Source organism: Dysidea avara, chromosome 4, assembly GCF_963678975.1.
Source record: "Dysidea avara chromosome 4, odDysAvar1.4, whole genome shotgun sequence".
NCBI classification, from domain to species: domain Eukaryota; kingdom Metazoa; phylum Porifera; class Demospongiae; order Dictyoceratida; family Dysideidae; genus Dysidea; species Dysidea avara.
The window spans coordinates 27,924,070-27,942,020 of NC_089275.1; the positions used below are offsets into that span (position 1 = coordinate 27,924,070).

Genomic DNA, 17,951 nt, shown 5'->3' on the forward strand with positions numbered 1-17,951 from the left:
CTTTCCCACAACTCTTGATTTTGTTTGGCTTCCACAACTCGCTTAATACAAGTCTGAAACGGAGCGGAACATCGGATTTTATTCTTACTTTTGAACGGTTTACATGGATTCTCTCCTGGTTTTGTTTGGCTTCTTTCCCACAACTCCTGGTTTTGTTTGGCTTCCACAACTCGCTTAATACAAATCCGAAACGGAGCGGAACATCGGATTTCATTCTTAATTAGATTCTCTCCTGGTTGTGTGCGGCTTCTTTCCCACAGCTCCTGGTTTTGTGAGGCTTCCACAACTTGATTATACAAATCCGAAGCGGAGCGGAACATCGGATTTCATTCTTACTTTTGTGCAGGAGCAGTTGAGTGTAAGCTACGGTACCAGCTTGAGTATAGAATCAGAATCACTATAACAGCATAAGATTTCGTATTTCAGGCAGGATTTCACTGAAGGTGTACGAGATTTCGAAGCAGTTGGTGACCCCTCGGACGAAAGTGGATTAACTTTGTATCACGAAAGAATGAAGATGGATCGCCCTGGGAGCCAGCAGATGGTGATAGAGTATGTTCTGTCCATTTTATCTCTGGAAAGAAGTCTGATGATTCTGGTGATCCCGATTTTGTTCCATCCATCTATCCCAAGACTGCTTCTAAAAAACTAAGTTCTACTCGCACAACGGCGAACGTGGAGAGCGTAGCTCGTTTCAAGCGTGCAAAACGAAGATCGTTGGCTAAAGAGATAGTAGAAGTGGAAGAGAGAGGAAAGGAAGTAACAAAGAGAAAGGAAGAAGAAAGACGCGCTATCGTCAACCAGCACGTTCGAAAGGCATTCCAGCACGACCACGGCAGTTACTGTAGCAGAAGTAAGCATCCACCAGCTAGAGATGAATCGATAGCATCCTCGTGTAGCCTGTACTTGCAGTCGAGTCGGAGTGGTGATGAGAGAGCCGTTTGTGCTGAAGTAGGTAGGTCATGTGGAATCATGAATATACTTACTGTAGGTGTTAACTATCATCATAACATTTTCAGAATGCCAGACGGATGAAGATGGAAATGTAGTTGCAAGACTGCAGGCAGAGAATAGAATGTTAAGATCTATGCTGTTGGAGAGACCTGAATTAGATGTACGATTGCTGGAGAACAATGATAGACTGACAAGGTTTTATACAGGAATTCCAACATTTGATTCCTTTTTAGCCCTAGTTGAGTACTTAACACCTAAGGCTAAGGAGCTCAGGGCATGGAAAGGTAGCAGTACATCATTAGAGGAGAAGCAGCAACATGGTTCACAGTGTTTTGGTGGCTTATCAATTGCCAACCAGTTGTTTGCCATTCTAGTACGATTAAGACTTGCTCTACCATTGATTGATGTATGCACTCATTTTAGAATGGCTAGGCATGAGGCTATTATGCTCCAAAAATTGAGCATTATGCTTTTTAGCAGTGCTCAAAAAATCACCTATTATGCTTTTGAGAATTTCCCATTATTCCCAAAATTATGCCACTATATTTGGCTAATAATGCCAGTTTATTGCTGTATCAGACCATTTTCATTGATGTTTAAGCTTCAAATAGTCTTGAATTCTTTAGCTGGTTGCTGTATTAGAGTATCTCATTTCAATGTGACTGCTTTATTAGAGTAAATAATCTTCAGTGACTGTTCTATTAGAGTTTCTGACTGCTCTATTAGAGTATCTCGATCTTTTTAAACGGAATTGTGCAATCTGCAGATTTTCCTACTGTTAAAGCTTTATAATCACCTCAAAATGCTAGCATAATTCCTGATTCTCACACATACCTATTATTCCCGAAATTATGCCGGCATAATCGCCGCATCCCTAAGAATGGCAGAGGGAACATACAGTCGAATGTTTACAACATGGATTTGCTTTTTATCTAAAGAACTTTTATTGATTTTTCCCTTCCCTTCACGTGACCAGGTTACACAATGGATACCAAGACGGTTCAAGAAACATTTCCCTAACACCAGAATTATCATAGATTGCTATGAAATAGAATGCCAGCGACCCTCAGGGCTAATGAATGCTTCAGTCACATACTCGCAGTACAAAAGCAGAAATACTTGGAAAGTTCTGGTAGGCTGTACTCCTTCTGGGTTGGTAAGCTTTGTGTCAGATGCTTGGGGTGGACGAATTTCTGATCGTGAATTAACAGAGAAGTCCGGACTTTTAGACTTGCTTGAATCGGGGGATATGATAATGGCTGACAGAGGCTTTGACATACAGGAAGCAGTATCCCCTAAAAGAATTTTGGTTAATGTGCCTCCTCGTTTGGAATCTAGACAGAAGCAGATGGCAGCACATGAAGTAGAGAGGACAAGGAGAATTGCTGAATTAAGAATACATGTGGAGCGCGTTATTGGAAGAGGTCGACGTTTTGATATTCTTAATCAAAAATTTCCCAACACTATGCATGATTTAGTTAGCAATGTTAACCTTGTTTGTATGTATCTTACTAATTTTGATGTACCACTTGTTTCATATTAAATATTAAAACCATTTACAGAAGTAGAATTAGCAAGTGTGTATACAATAGCTGATTACTATTTAAGTATGTACATGTTGTAATTACATCATAACAAGCATACATTGTTGTTAACAAGTACAGGACAAGATAACTAGTACATTATACATGCATAGCTTGTTGACCACAAACCAAATCATTGAACTAACACTTAGCACTGGTATTCCTCTAGAAAGATCCTTCCAGACAAGATCTCAGGAACCATATAACGGACATAGAACTCCTCCAGCTTTTCTTCTAGTGTACCCCAGTACTCCAGGTCTGCCAATATACGGTCAACAACCACTTCTCCATTGCTATACACAACAAAATCACACCATTCTCTGTTCATTACAGCCAGCTCTCCCTGCACTTGTGCAAAATAACGATGCTGCCGAGAAAGGTGCAACTCTCCATCTTCTCCTCTTTTCAGAAAAAACTTCTCTCCAAATTTGTCAGCAATTTCACCTGGTGTCATCTCCACAGTGATGCATTTGTCAATGCTGTATGGACACTTGATTTCCAAACAACCACTACAGCATGTGTCCACACTTGTGCAAGTAACTTTGCCATCAGATGATGCACCAAGATAAGCTTTTTCTGGCATAAGATGTAACCCACTGTCCTCTACTATCATTGTCTCACCAGCATGATGTCGATTATCTATGTAGCATTTCCGTGCCTTGTCTTCATTCTCCTTCCCCCATCTAATCTGTGGTGGTAGTATAGTCATTGGCCCACCATATCCCATAAAATCTCGAACTAGCCTTCTTGGATTGGTAGACTCTCTTCGATGGAGTATCTCTCCAAATCTTGAACTAGTTATCCTGCCATTCCTCAGTACTATCCAAAGGTCATTCTCTCCTTGCCCTCTTGTTGCTTCTTCAATCTTTGCAGCTTCATCACTTGATATGGTCATATCACGAAGGTAGTCGTAACACTGTGCAACCTCTGGAACAAAAAATTTTTCTTGCACTACTGTAGATGCATGCTGATGTGAAAAAATAACATGCTGCCACAAAGTTTCTATATGGACCTGGCTTCCTGAGTGACCAGGCTGCCAAAATTGCATCAGTCCAGTGTTTGGTACAGTTTTCTCCAGGTGGACCACGAGCTGTTGCAGTCTTTCTTTGTGTAATACACGATCTTCAGTGCGACGTGGATCAAATGCACTGCGACCTGTAGACTTGCTCACTTCTGGGACATCACCGTGACTTGGTTTAACAAAAGTCATATCACTTGCACAAGCCGGATTCACTGCTTTCTTGGGGGGTTGGTTCCATTTCATAGGGACAGAAGTTTTAGAAAGCTCCACTGGTAATTCAACATCTTTGGCATGGTAGTCAATGAAAAACAATAGTGCTGCAATATGGTTACAAGCTTGTCCCAGTCTGTATAATAAAATATAATTAATATAATTACAATCATAATGAATATAGATAATTAATACTGATTGATAATTTTAACAAATCACATAATGGAATCAATTATGTTGATACAATTAATGATTGTTGTTATCTCACAATGTTAGCTAATGACTTACCCAGAAACACAAGCACATTGTCCAGCATAAACATCTCCATTATCTCCATTGAGTGACACAAACACTTCATAAGGTGTATCAGTGGTGAAAGAGTGATAAACAAAGGCACGGAAATACAACACTCTCAGGTTTTCACTTGAACACTGGTACACCCAGACGTTCTTGACTTAGCCATCAAAGAAGTACTTGTATGCTTTCAGAGACTTGTGAGCTCTCAATGCTTGCATGTCAAAAGTCATATCAGGAAGTTCAGCTCAAAAACGGAAGTTTGAGGCCAGCTGCAGGTGATAAGTCTAATTATAATCAAAGCAATTTAGCAGCTGCAATTATTTTTACTTGTTATACTTCATTGATTAAAGACTTTACTGTGCTATTTTTCCACTTTTGTAGGTTTTGAGAGATTTCTACTTAAAGGAGTCATCACAGACTGTCTATGTTGCGTATAGTGTATTCATGACAGGTGTACTGGAACATTAGAACTTTAGTACGCATACAGAACTTCTTTAATAAAATCGTTTTAAAGCTCTGTATTAATTTTAAGGAGTTATTTATAGTTAAAGACTTGCTGTGCGTTACTACTCAGACCTAGCCAGATGGAGTCCATGCCAAATCGAAGCAATAATCTCGCTCAGAATCACGCACATATTTAACCTCCACCTTTGCCATTGTTTTGACGAGTGATAGTTTACGCTATATGTGCTCACTATGGCTTGTTGGAATCGCTCAAGAATAAGCTAAAAGAATCTAGCAGCGAATCCGGGATAATCCAAGCATTTCACGAAATATGAATGAATTTATTAGAATAATCAAAATGCCCATTGGAAATGTATAGCAGATGATTGTGTTCTTTTATTGTGAAAATGACGAGCGGAGTTTTCGTGTACTGAGCTTCACTTGGTACCATCCTGTTCGTCAAGAGTTGCTCTTCCTCATTGTACTCGCGAATCTGAAATTCGTCTTTTGAGTGAAAAGATATGTGAGTACAAAGTGTTAGTACAATAGAAACTGTGCAACTTATAGTGAACAAATCGGTGCAGCTGGACCAAATCTCCGCAAACTTCTTGATATGTTTATCCCGTCCATACACGAGATAAATTACTATATTGATCAATGTGAACTCAGCAAGGACGCCACTCAACTTCTTGCTCCACTGCGTAACGTTTGAAAACGACGGCAAACTCTTGAGAAAAGATTTTACTTCTTCGGTCAAGTACGAAATAGCTATCACATCTTCACCATTCTCTTCGCCGGATGAATCACGAACCGCCCCTATCTGTGCCATTCCAACTATCCTGTCTACGATGTCCTTCTTACGGGTGGAGCCGGTAAGGCGAACGGACAAGCTACTCGCAATCTTCCGCAGCTCATCGCTCTTCTTCACAACTAAATCGTCCCTTAGTACAGCTATATCGCTGTCTAATAGTTCATTTCCTTTCAGTAAACGAGAGTGAATAGATTGATCCAGTTGATCTGCCATGCATCGGTTAGTTTACTTCAAATTGTCATTAAAGTATAAACATACAGCTACAGCTTTGTTACAACGGAAGTTATCTATTACCTACCACGAAACGGAAAATTGCACTTGAGCGGCTTCTCCGTGTTACGTGAAAATGGTCTATACAGAGTTAATACAGTTATAAGCAAGTTGCCATGAAGAGAGGTCAGCTAGAAACAAATCGCCCTGTAGAGAGATCAGCTTGATCAAGTCACCCAGTAGAGAGTTCAGCTAGAAACAGGTCACTCAGTAGAAAGATCAGCTACATAATAATCCTTTAGAGAGATCAGCTGGACACAAACCACCTTGTAGAGAGATCAGCTAGAAGCAAGTCATCCTATAGAAAGATCAGCTGGAAACAAATCACCATGTAGATCTAGAAACAAGTCACCTTGTGGAAAGATCAGCTGGAAAAAAGATTAGCTAAATCACTATGTAGAAAGATCAGCTAGAAACAAGTCACTCTGCAGAGAGTTCAGTAGAAACAAGTTGCCCTGTAGAGAGATAAGCTATAAACAAGTCACACAGTAGAGATACCAAATCTCCTAGTAGAGAGATCAGCTAGAAACAAATTTCCCTGTAGAGAGATCAGGTCATCCTGTAGAGAGTTCAATAGAAACAAGTTACCCTGTAGAGAGATCAGCTATAAGCAAGTCACACAGTAGAGATATCAGCTAGAAACAAATCTATTAGAAGAGAGATCAGCTAGAAATCATTATCCTGTAGAGAGATCAGCCAGAAACAAATCAAGATCAACTAGAAACAAACTGCCCTGTAGAGAGATCGGCTATAGAAACCAATCACCCTATAGAGAGATCAGCTAGAAACAAGTCACCCTGTAAGGATTTCAGCTACGTTTCAAGTCACCCTGTAGAGAGCTAAGTAGAAACAAGCTACCCTGTAAAGAGATCAGCTAGAAACGAGTCACTGTGTATAAAGAGTTCATGCAGCTATGTATAAGCAAGTCACTATGAAGAGAGATCAGTAGAAACAAATCGCCTTGTGGAGAGATCAGCCAGAAATAAATTATCTTGTAGAGAGATCGGCTTGGTCAAGTCACCAAGTAGAGAGTTCAACTGCATTTCAAGTCACCCTGTAGAGAGTTCAACTAGAAACAAATAACCCTGTAGAGAAATCAGGTTACATTGTAGGGAGTTCAGCTAGATACAAGTCACCCTGTAGAGAGATCAGCTAGAAATATGTCACCCTATAAAAAGTTCAGCTACTTTTTGTAGAGTGTTTCGACTACCACCCTGTGGAGAGTTAAACTACAAACAATTCTCTCAGTAGAGAGATCAGCTACTGTAGAAGCAAGTTATCCTGCAAAGAATTCAACTACATTTCTATAGAGAGCTTGAGGTCAGCCAGAAACAAATAACCTCGTAAAGGTATCAGTTACATTTCAAATCACTTTGTCTTGAAACAGATCACTCTGTGGAGAGATCTGGTAAGAACAATTCACCCTGTACTGAGAGTACAGCCAGAAAGAAGTCACCCTGTAGAAATATCACTAGAAACAAGTCACCCTGTAGAGAGATTAGCCAGCTAGAAAAAGTCACCCTGTAGCGAGATCAGCTATATTTCAAATCACCCTGTAGAAACGTTAGCTTAGAACAAATCACCCCAAAGAAGAAACAAGTCACCCTGTAGAAAGATCAGCTAGATACAAATTACAGTGTAGAGAAATCAGATGGAAAAATCACTCTGTAGAGAGATCTGAGAGATCAGCTTGATCACTCTGTAGAGAGTCCAACCTCATTTCGAATCACACTGTGGAGAGTTCAGCTAGAAACAAATCTCTCAGCAGCTAGAAACAAATCACCCTGTACAGTATTTAGTTAGAAACAAATCACCCTGTACAGAGATCAGCTAGAAATAAATTCCCTACAAAGAGTTTAAAAATTTTCAAGTCACCCTGTATAAAGATTAGCTTGAAACAAATACCCCGTAGAGAGAACAGTTAGATACAAGTCACTCTGTGGAGAGATCAGCTTGAAACAAGTCATTGTATAGAGAGATTAGCTACATTTAAAATCATCCTGTAGAAAGATCAGCTTGAAACAAATCACCCCATAGAAGGATCAGTCAGAAATAAATCACCCTGTACAGAGATCAGATAGAATCAAGTCACTCTGTAGAGAGTTCAGCTAGAAACATGTCACCTTGTAGAGAGTTCAGCTAGAAAAAAAGTCACTCTGAAGAGATATCATCTAGACCCTGTCGAGAGGTCAGTTAGAAACAAGTCACCTTGTGGAGAGGTCAGCTAGAAACATTTCATCCTGTAGAGAGATCAGCTGCATTTCAAATCACCCAGTAGAAAAATCAGCTTGAAACAAATCACCCTGTACAGTGATCAGTCAGAAACAAGTCACCCAGTAGAGTGATCAGTTACCCTGTAGAGAGGTCAGGTCACCCTGCAGAGAATCCAGCTAGAAACATGTCACCCTGTGGAAAGATCAGCTACATTTCAAATCACCCTGTAGAAAGATCAGCCTGAAACAAACCACCCCACGCCATAGAGAGATCAGTTAGAAACAAGTCACCCTGTAGAGATATCAGCTTGAAACAGTTACCTTGTAGAAAGAGCTAGAAATACAATGTAATTCACCCTGTAGAGAGATCAGCTAGAAACATGTCACCCTGTGGAAAGATCAACTACATTTCAAATCACCCTGTAGAAAGGTCAGCTTGAAATATATCACCCTGTAGAAGGATCAGTTAAAATCAATTCACCCTGTAGAGAGATCAGATAAATCAAGATACTCCGTGGAGAGTTCAGCTAGAAACATGTCACCCTGTAGAGGGTTCACCTACAATAAAACTACCCTGTATAAAGTTCAGTTATCTTGCAATTCTTTCTGTAGAGTTTAGTTATGTTACAAGTCACTCTGAGGCAAGTTTACGTATAAATTGTTCACCATGTAGTCTAAGAGTACAGTTACATTATGATTTTCCCTGTAAAACTTTCAGCTACATATACACATTTCCCTGTAGAGTATTCACATTGCGTTAATAATCAACACAAATATTGTTAAATGTGCATGTATAGCTAAACTATATAGTTTTCTCCTTGATAGTCATCATTCCTATAGAAAAGAAAAAGACAAGTTAAAAGAATACCCAAAGCTAGCCATAGGCTGGCTTTAGGTATGAAATTACATAAAGAGGTGATATCTAATCAAAAACAGCCAAGCTGTACAAAAAGAGTGCAGCCTGCAAGAAATCCAGGGTGAAAAAAGATGTGAAATCCAAGGTGGCAGCCAAGAAATGGCTGTGATGGTAGGTTAATGGCTGACCAGGATGTCATGAGATGTTACATCACTCACATGTGTCGGATCACTGCTGGAATGGAGCGGTTTCTTGTTCACCTCGGTTTCTGGCAAGGAGTCTCCTGCTGCCTCAGTTGATAAAGGGAGAGTAGTGGTTTGTGCTGAAACTAATGTTGGTGGGCTGTCATCAGGTTTGGGAGGGTGGGTGGGACGTGACACAGTTGGTGGTTGATCGGCTTTCTTCGTGAATTCAGTCAGGACAGCTATTTGTTGCTCTAGATTGGTCTGGTAGGTATCTGCATCACATATCTCTGATTCAAGCTCATCTTCCTTCTGAATCATCTCTGCAATAGTGCTGTCAAGTTTGATTATCTGTTCATGTTTCACTCTGAGCTGTTCGACTGTAGTAGCTACTAATATTCTCCGCAATTCTGGCGTGGATTCAACGCTCGCTCTCTCCAATTCGGCGGTAAGTGCTTCGTCAACTTTAGCCAATAATTTCATTATGCTGCCCTTGAGGCCACGTTGTTTAACACGAAGTCGCTGAATCTCTTCCATTTGATTTAGTGTCAATAAACTGCTTAGTCCAGTCGGTTTCGGTCACAGCACCAATGACTGGGATAGCGGGTTTACCATAGAGCAATACAACGACAACGTGTTCACACTATTCTTAATGACGCACTACATACACGTGAGCAATATTAGATTACAAACCCACAATACAATGTTACATACATACTAAGTAAGTCAAGTCTTCAGGACAATGGCAAACATTTTAATAATGACAATTTAGGTGCCAAATCCGAGTGAATCTTGGAGGAGGCAACACAAATCCACCTGAATTGTCATTATTAAAAATTTTGCCATTAATCTACCATAACAGCCATTTCTTGGCTGCCACCTTGGATTTCACATCTTTTTTCACCCTGACTTTTTGAATGTCACACCCTTTTTTACAGCTTGACTGTTTTTGATTAGATATATATGTAAAGATATCTAACAACCAATCTGCTTCTTTAGACTGTTTAGGTTGAGGTACAAAACTCATGAGGAAAATCACAGATTGTTTCTTACCTGAAGCCATGGTGTGCTACTGAAATCAACACCTACACTGCCAACAAAAATGTGACCAGATCTGCGAAAACCCGACATAATGGTGGATTTTTCAAATTCTTTATTATTGAATATTTATAATTTACTTAGCCAAGTGTATGCTCTGGCCACGTTTCAGCCTCATATGGCAAAAACTTTTGGAGTTACAATCCTACAAAGCAGCAACAACAGAAAGATCAATTTGTACAGCAAGTATTAGGAAAATAAATTACATGCGCTTACAAAAACAGCTGTAACTTACAAATACAATGCAGTACAGAGTTGCAACTTGTACCATTGTGTTTGCCATGCATAGGGGAATCCATTACTAGGTAAGTTTTTTCTTCTGTTACCATTCTTCACTGCATACAGAGACGAAATCAGTGAAGAAAAATCGATCACTTACGATCATTTCGACGTGACGTAAACAAATGCCCATAACGTACGTATCATTTAGTCTACTGCAACGAAACAAAGATTTTTGAACTCCTCTTGAGTAGGCAAATAAGATGATATCTAGGTTTACATCATATGACCCTTTCTTCACTAAGAACAAAGCGTTTAAAAATGTTTCGATTACGCAAATATTTTAACCATTGGCTTATACTGAAAATTTAGGCTTGTGCCATTATGTCGGGTTTTCGCAGATCCAGTCACAAATAAATGGAATGCAAAGAAGGATAATGTTAAACCCGTGATGTGCTCAATGCACACAGTGTGGCATGCCAAAAGGCACCTGTCATGCTGTGTAATGTCTAATGCTGAGAAATCAAGCCCATAACCTTAGCCATTGTTCAGTTTCTTAATTATTTTATTGAAGGCATTAGTGAGTTAGTCATTATTCAAGTCCATAAAAATTTAAAAAAAAATTATTTTGGAGCAATTTATTGGAAGTGTTTTGGCTCTCGCTAATGGCATTTGTGAGTTTAACTTACCAAGCCAATGCTATGAAGGTGTCATGAAGGTTGCTTTCTGGTCAACATTTTTTCAGTGGGATACTCTTTTTGATCCTGTATTGTACTGTACAATAAACAATACTTCTGCAAGGGATAATGATGTGAGTTTAAAAACTGCCATGCATCATTTATGTACATGTCACTAAAGTCTATCATTAATTCATTCAAAGAACTAATCAAGACTCATGGTAGTGAGTCGCGTGGCCAAGGAAAGTAGGGCGCACGACTACCGTGAGTTATTTACACGAATGACTAACTCTAATAGAAGGCACACCTAAAACCTACCTTTAAAACTATTCTTTTGTAAAAAAAAATCGTGATACAACAAAACCTTTGGTATATTGTTATATAAGCGTATTACTAAGTAAGTAATCCCTGTTATATTGTGGTAACATCGCATGAAATTTTGCTGAAAATGTCGTATTCTTCTCCTCCTTCTTCTTCACATACTTGTTAGCGTGAGCCGCTCATTTTTTTAACTTTTATATCTTAGATTGTGATAGATCTACAGCCTTGGATTTGCTATCACAAGTTCTTTGGTTATTTAAGTTTCTTCAGTACAAATCTTGGAACTCCACCTCTCTTGCAAGAGCCACCATAAGCGATTTTCTCAAAGTTTGATTCATTCACTCTTGCGCTTCATGGGACAATCTTTGATATGTAATTAAACATATGGAGTAGTTTCGCTCGATTATGATCTGCTGTTTTTCTGGGAAATAGTGAGTTAATTTCCATACATGCGCTCATAGGATAACAACGTCACCTATGCTAATTGCTGATTTAGTTTGCAGTCTTTTAGAACCCTATCTTAAATTTACGATTTAAGATACCTCTAACTACAGTAGCATTTATGTACAGTCGGTGAACTCGGTGCAAATTCGGCCGTAAGCATCAACGTAGGTGAACATGATCACTGTAGTAAACTCAATGAACTTGCTATCGTTCATGCTGTTCTCGTAAGTGTTTGTTATTCAGTTGTTATTTAATAATGGGTCTGAAGTAGCTAATGCAGCCCACAATACAGCTTTGTTTGTGCATTTCAAGGGACAAACCAGTATAATAAGAAGTTTGGGGAATATTCTCACCTGCAGGGAAATGGCCTTTACTCAATCTGTTCACTGATGGTTTTAATGGTGCCTAGAAGCCATACCCTACCGAGGTTGCGACACAGACAAGTACCTGCCTACTTGTACCAAATTACATTCTTTGGTATTGCCACTTCATCTCCCAAGCTATTATGTAGTACACACAATAACTGTTGAAGCTGTTGTGGTTTGTATGAAACTAGCTATTAGCTTTATGCAATCATTTTTTTGGTCTTGCTCAGTGACAAAAATGTGTGATGTCCTAAAACAAAAACAGCCTTGCAGCTGTAAAAAATGGGTGCTGCCAAGCAATGTAGGATCAATCAAACAAGTTTATTCAACATGACTGGTAAGAACAAGGACTGATATCAAGTTGTGGCCAAGTAGATTGGAACATTACCATGATCAATCTGTTAAACAACTGGTAAGAACAAGGACTGATATCAAGCTGTGGCCAAGTGAATGCAGCATTACCCATTCTCTTTGTATCTAGCTATAGCTATATAATAAAACTAGAGCAAATACACATGCAACTGTTATTAAATTGTCATTTGGCCGCTTTTTTTTGTAGTGTGAAAAAGCGGCCAAATGACAATTTAATAACAGTTGCATGTGTATTTACTCTAGTTTTATTATATAGCTATAGCTAGATACAAAGAGAATGGGTAATGCTGCATTCACTTGGCCGCAACTTGATATCAATCCTTGTTCTTACCAGTCATGTTGAATAAGCTTGTTTGACTGATCCTACTTTGCTTGGCAGCATCCTTTTTTTACAGCCGCAAGGCTGTTTTTGTTTTAGGATATAAGTATTATTACTAATATTATATTATTAAAGCACTAATATAACATGCATTATATACTTGTCAGGGTGTAAAGTTTGCATTTTGTTTACCAGTGCTTTTGCTTTTCTTTTAAATTTATTGATGGTACATGTATCTAATCCAAAACAGCCAAGCTGTAAAAAAAGAGTGCGGCTCTCAAAAAGGCTATGGTGAAAAAAGATGTGAAATCCAAGGTGGTGGCCAAGAAATGGCTGTGATGGTAGATTAATGGTAAAAATTTTAATAACGACAATTCAGGTGAATTATTGTGCAGCTTGGTCTTGGCACAAAATTCACCTGGATTGTCGTTATCAAAATTTTTACCATTAACCTAACATCACAGCCATTTCTTGGCCGCCACCTTGGATTTCACCTTTTTTCACCATAGCCTTTTTGAGGGCCGCACACTTATTTTACAGCTTGGCTGTTTTGGATTAGATTTCACTTCTTTTTGTATTTGTATACCCCAAAGCTGGCCTATGGCCGGCTTTGGGACTTTTTTAACCTATCTTTTTTTCTTTACCACAGGAAGAAGAAAAAATGAAGCAGATTTTAAATACTTTAAATATTTCTGATTTTATCAGTAAATGTACAAATCAAGACACACGGTAGTGTGTCGTGCGGCCCAAGAAGCCGGCGCGCCACACCGTGAGTATATTGACAGGAAGAACGAAAACGTCATTTTCACACCTTTGTATCTCGGTGATCACTTATCTGATTGGAACCAAATTTGCTACACAGTTGCCCGCCAGCCAAGGGAGTCTACATTCCAAATTTGAAGGACATCGCTCCAGCCATTTCCGAGATACGAGCTACAAAAGTTTCGTTTTTTTTTCTTCGTTTTTTTCTTCTTCGTCTTTTCGCACACTTGCAAAAATTGCTGTAACAAGCAAACGCGTACTCCGATCGCCTTAAAATGTGGCACACAGAAAGGGAGTCCAAAGGCGAATCCTAGCATCAAATTTGGTACAAATCCGATGAATGGTTCAGGAGTTATGACCGATTATTCGCGTAAAACAAGATCGATTTGTTGTCACGCCTACAGGGTAAACCGCTTCATGGAATGAGTTGAAAATTGCTATGTAGATGGAGTAACCATCGTAGGAGTGCCTTTTGGTGGTTTGAAAGCAATCGAGATAAAGACCATGGAGATATGACACAAAACCCAATCTGTGTCACAATTACGCGATCGATTTTTATGAATAAAAAAGTATTAGTTTTCACGCCTACTAGGCAAACCGCTTAGAGCAATGAGCTGAAAATCGGTGTATAGCTGGAATAATCTTCATTGAAAGTCCTTGCAGTAGTACAGAAGAATCGGATTACAAACCACTGAGTTATGATTCGAAAGCCAACTCCGTGTAGCAAATGCGAGATCGAGATACTCTAGTCACCCTAATAGAGCATTCGGCTAATTTATTTATTCCATTATAGAATTTTATTACATCACAAGTTATTTTGTAGGGAGTTCAGCTGCAAACAGTTAATCTTATAGACAGTTCAGCAAGAAGACAGTCACCATGTGGAGAGTTAAGCAAATATATCACTATAGAAATTCAGAACATTACAAGTCACACTGAAGAAAGTTCAGCTATAAACAAGTCATGCACTGTGTAGAGAATTCAGCTACAATTAAGTCACTCTCTAGAGAATTCAGTTACACAGAATTCAGCTACACACAAGTCACTGTGGAGAGAGTTCAGCTACAAACAAATTACCCTTTAGAGTGATCAGCTACAAACAAAACACTTTGCAGGGTGTTCAGCTGCAACAAATCAACCTTTAGAGCGATCAACAATGAACAAATCAACACAAATCTACCTGTAGAGAGATAAGCTAGAAACAAATCACCCTGTAGAGAGTTCAGCTACAAAAATCACCCTGTAGAGACTTCAGCTAGAAACTAGACACAATGTAAGGAGTTCAGCTACAAGCAATCACCCTGTAGAGAGTTCAGCTAAAACAAATCAACCTGCAGAGAGATCAGCTACAGACAAATCACCTTATAGAGAGTTCAGCTACAAACAGATTACATGTAGAGAGATCGGCTACAAACAAATCAACCTGCAGAGAGATCAGCTACACACAAATCAACTTGTAGAGAGATCAGCTACAAACAAATCACCCTGTAGGGAGATCAGCTACAAAAAATCACCCTGTAGAGATATCAGCTAGAAACAAATCACCCTGAAGAGAGGTCAGCTACAAAAAATCACCTTGTAGAGAAATCAACTACAAACAAAACACTTTGCAGAGAATTCAGCTACAAACAAATCAACCTTTAGAGCGATCAGCAACAAACAAATCAACCTGTAGAGAGATAAGCTAGAAACAAATCACCCTGTAGAGAGTTCAGCTAAAACAAATCAATCTACAGAGAGATCAGCTACGTACAAATCACCTTATAGATAGTTCAGCTACAAACAAATTACCTTGTAGAGAGATCGGCTACAAACAAATCACCCTGCAGAGAGAACAGCTACAAACTAGACACAAAGTAAGGAGTTCAGCTACAGTACAAACAAATCACCCTGCAGAGAGTTCAGCTACAAAAAAATCACCCTGTAGAGAGTTCAGCTAGACGAAGTCACCTTATAGAGAGTTCAGCTACAAAGAAACCGTCATGTAGAGAGTTCAGCTACAAAGACACCACCATGTAGAGAGTTTAGCTGCAAACAAATCAACTGTAAAGAGTTCAGCTAGAAACAAAATACCCTGTAGAGAGACCAGCTAGAAGAGGTTACCTTGTAGAGAGTTCAGTTACAAAGAAACCATCCTGTATATAGTTGAGCTACATTTCAAGTCACCCAGTAGAGAGATCAGCTGCAAAAAAATATCCTGTGGGGCATTGTGGGCATGTAATAAATATCTAATCCAAAACAGCCAAGCTGTAAAAAAAGTGTGCGGCCCTCAGAAAGGTTATGGTGAAAAAAGATGTGAAATCCAAGGTGGCGGCCAAGAAATGGCTGTGATGGTAGGTTAATGGTAAAAATTTTAATAAAGACAATTCAGGTGAATTTTTGTGCCGCTTCACAAAATTTACCTAAATTGTCATTATTAAAATTTTTACCATTAACCTACCATCACAACCATTTCTTGGCCGCCACCTTGGATTTCACATCTTTTTTCACCATAGCCTTTCTGAGGGCCGCACACTTTTTTTACAGCTTGGCTGTTTTGGATTAGATTTCATTTCTTTTTGTATTTGTATACCAGCTTTGGGACTTTTTTAACCTACGTTTTTTTCTTTACTACAGGAAGAAGAAAAGATGAAGTAGATGTACTTTAAATATTTTATCAGTAAATGTACAAATTATATATACTGTATAATACATATTTGACCGCATTTGCGAAAAGGGGGTCTTCCACACACATCTGATTTGCCAATTGTGACAATTGATAACTTCAGATTGGAAAGAGCTATTGCCTTGATATTTGGACAGTGGTGAGCACCACCATAGCTGAATACATGGTGAAATTTTCAGGTTAATATGTTACTTGAACACTGAGTTATGGTCTCCAACGTTTACGGAATTGGATGTGTGTGGAAGACCCCTTTTCGCAAATTCGGTTACATATATTGATTACAGAAATCTCCATGGTGTTTTCTTTGTAACTGAACACTCTACAAGGTAACTTCTTCTAATTGCTCTCTCTACAGGGTGAATTGTTTGTAGCTGAACGATCTACAAGGTAACTTCTTCTAGCTGATCTCTCTACAGGGTGATGTGTTTGTAGCTGAAATTTGTATAGGTGATTTGTTTGCAGCTGAGCTCTTTACAGAATGGTTTCTTTGTAGCTGAACTCTCTAAAAGGTAACTTCTTCTAACTGATCTTTCTACAGGGCAATTTGTTTCTGGCAGAATTTTCTACAGGGTGATTTCTTTGCAGCTGAACTCTCTACATGGTGGTTTCTTTGTAGCTGAACTCTCTACAAGGTAATTTCTTCTAGCTGATCTCTCTACAGGGAGATTTGTTCGTAGTTGAATTCTGTACAGGTGATTTGTTTGCAGCTGAGCTCTTTACAAAATGGTTTCTTTGTAGCTGAACTTTCTCCAAGGTAACTCCTTCTAACTGATCTTTCTACAGGGTGATTTGTTGTAACTGAACTATCTACAAGGTAATTTCTTCTTGCTGATCTCTCTACAGGGTGATTTGTTTGTAGCTGAATTCTGTACAAGTGATTTGTTTGCAGCTGAGCTCTTTACAGAATGGTTTCTTTGTAGCTGAACTCTCTACAGGGTGATTTGTTTGTAGCTGAAATCCCTACAAGGTAACTTCTTCTAGCTGATCTCTCTACAGGGTGATTTGTTTGTAGCTGAACTCTCTAAAGGTGATTTGTTTGTAGCTGAACTCTCTACAAGGCGATACTACTATGTGATCTCTATACAGGATTCCTTGTTTCTAACTGAACTCTCAACAGGGTGATCTGTTCATAGCTGAACTTTCTACTGGGTGATTTGTTTGCAGCTGAACTCTCTAAATGGTGGTTTCTTTGTAGCTGAACTCTCTACAATGTGACTTCTTCTAGCTGATCTCTCTACAAGGTGACTTGTTTCTAGCTGATCTCTCTACAGGGTGACTTGTTTCTAGCTGAACTCTCTACTGGTGATTTGTTTGTAGCTGAACTCTCTACATGGTGGTTTCGTTGTAGCTGAACTCTCTACAAGGTAACTTCTTCTAGCTGATCTTTTTACACTGCATATTTGTTTGTAGCTGAGTTCTCTACAGGGTGATTTGTTTGCAGCTGAACTCTCTACATGGGAATTTCATTGTAGCTGAACTCTCTACAATGTGACTTCTTCTAGCTGAACTCTCTACAGGGTGACTTGTTTCTAACTGAACTCTCTACAGGTGATTTGTTTGCAGCTGAACTCTCTACGTGGTGGTTTCTTTGTAGCTGAACTCTATACAAGGTAACTTCTTCTAGCCGATCTTTCTACAAGGTGATTGAGTTTTTTTGCAGCTGAAATCTTTACATGGTGGTTGCTTTGTAGCTGAACTCTCTAAAAGGTGACTTCTTCTAGCTGAACTCTCTACAGGATGATTTGTTTGCAGCTGAACTCTCTACGTGGTAGTTTCTTTGTAGCTGAACTCTCTACAATGTGACTTCTTCTAGCTGAACTCTCTACAGGGTGACTTGTTTTTAGCTGATCTCTCTACAGGGTGACTTG

General features: G+C 39.1%; 1 protein-coding gene across 1 annotated transcript; it reads left to right on the top strand.

Moving 5' to 3' along the window:
* The first annotated feature begins 511 nt into the window (after window positions 1–511).
* Window positions 512–2,497, top strand: LOC136253724 (uncharacterized). The gene is made up of 4 exons (XM_066046382.1): window positions 512–544; window positions 586–955; window positions 1,020–1,360; window positions 1,931–2,497. Exons 1-4 carry the CDS (start codon window positions 512–514, stop codon window positions 2,495–2,497), a joined length of 1,311 nt encoding a protein of 436 aa, XP_065902454.1.
* Window positions 2,498–17,951: the final 15,454 nt, after the last annotated feature.

Excerpts from the sequence above, each read along its gene's own strand:
- LOC136253724 (XM_066046382.1), top strand. The coding sequence starts at position 512 with ATGAAGATGGATCGCCCTGGGAGCCAGCAGATG. Across the intron at positions 956-1,019 it reads AGCCGTTTGTGCTGAAGTAG|AATGCCAGACGGATGAAGAT; the intron begins GTAGGTCATGTG and ends TAACATTTTCAG. Across the intron at positions 1,361-1,930 it reads TTGCTCTACCATTGATTGAT|GTTACACAATGGATACCAAG; the intron begins GTATGCACTCAT and ends TCACGTGACCAG.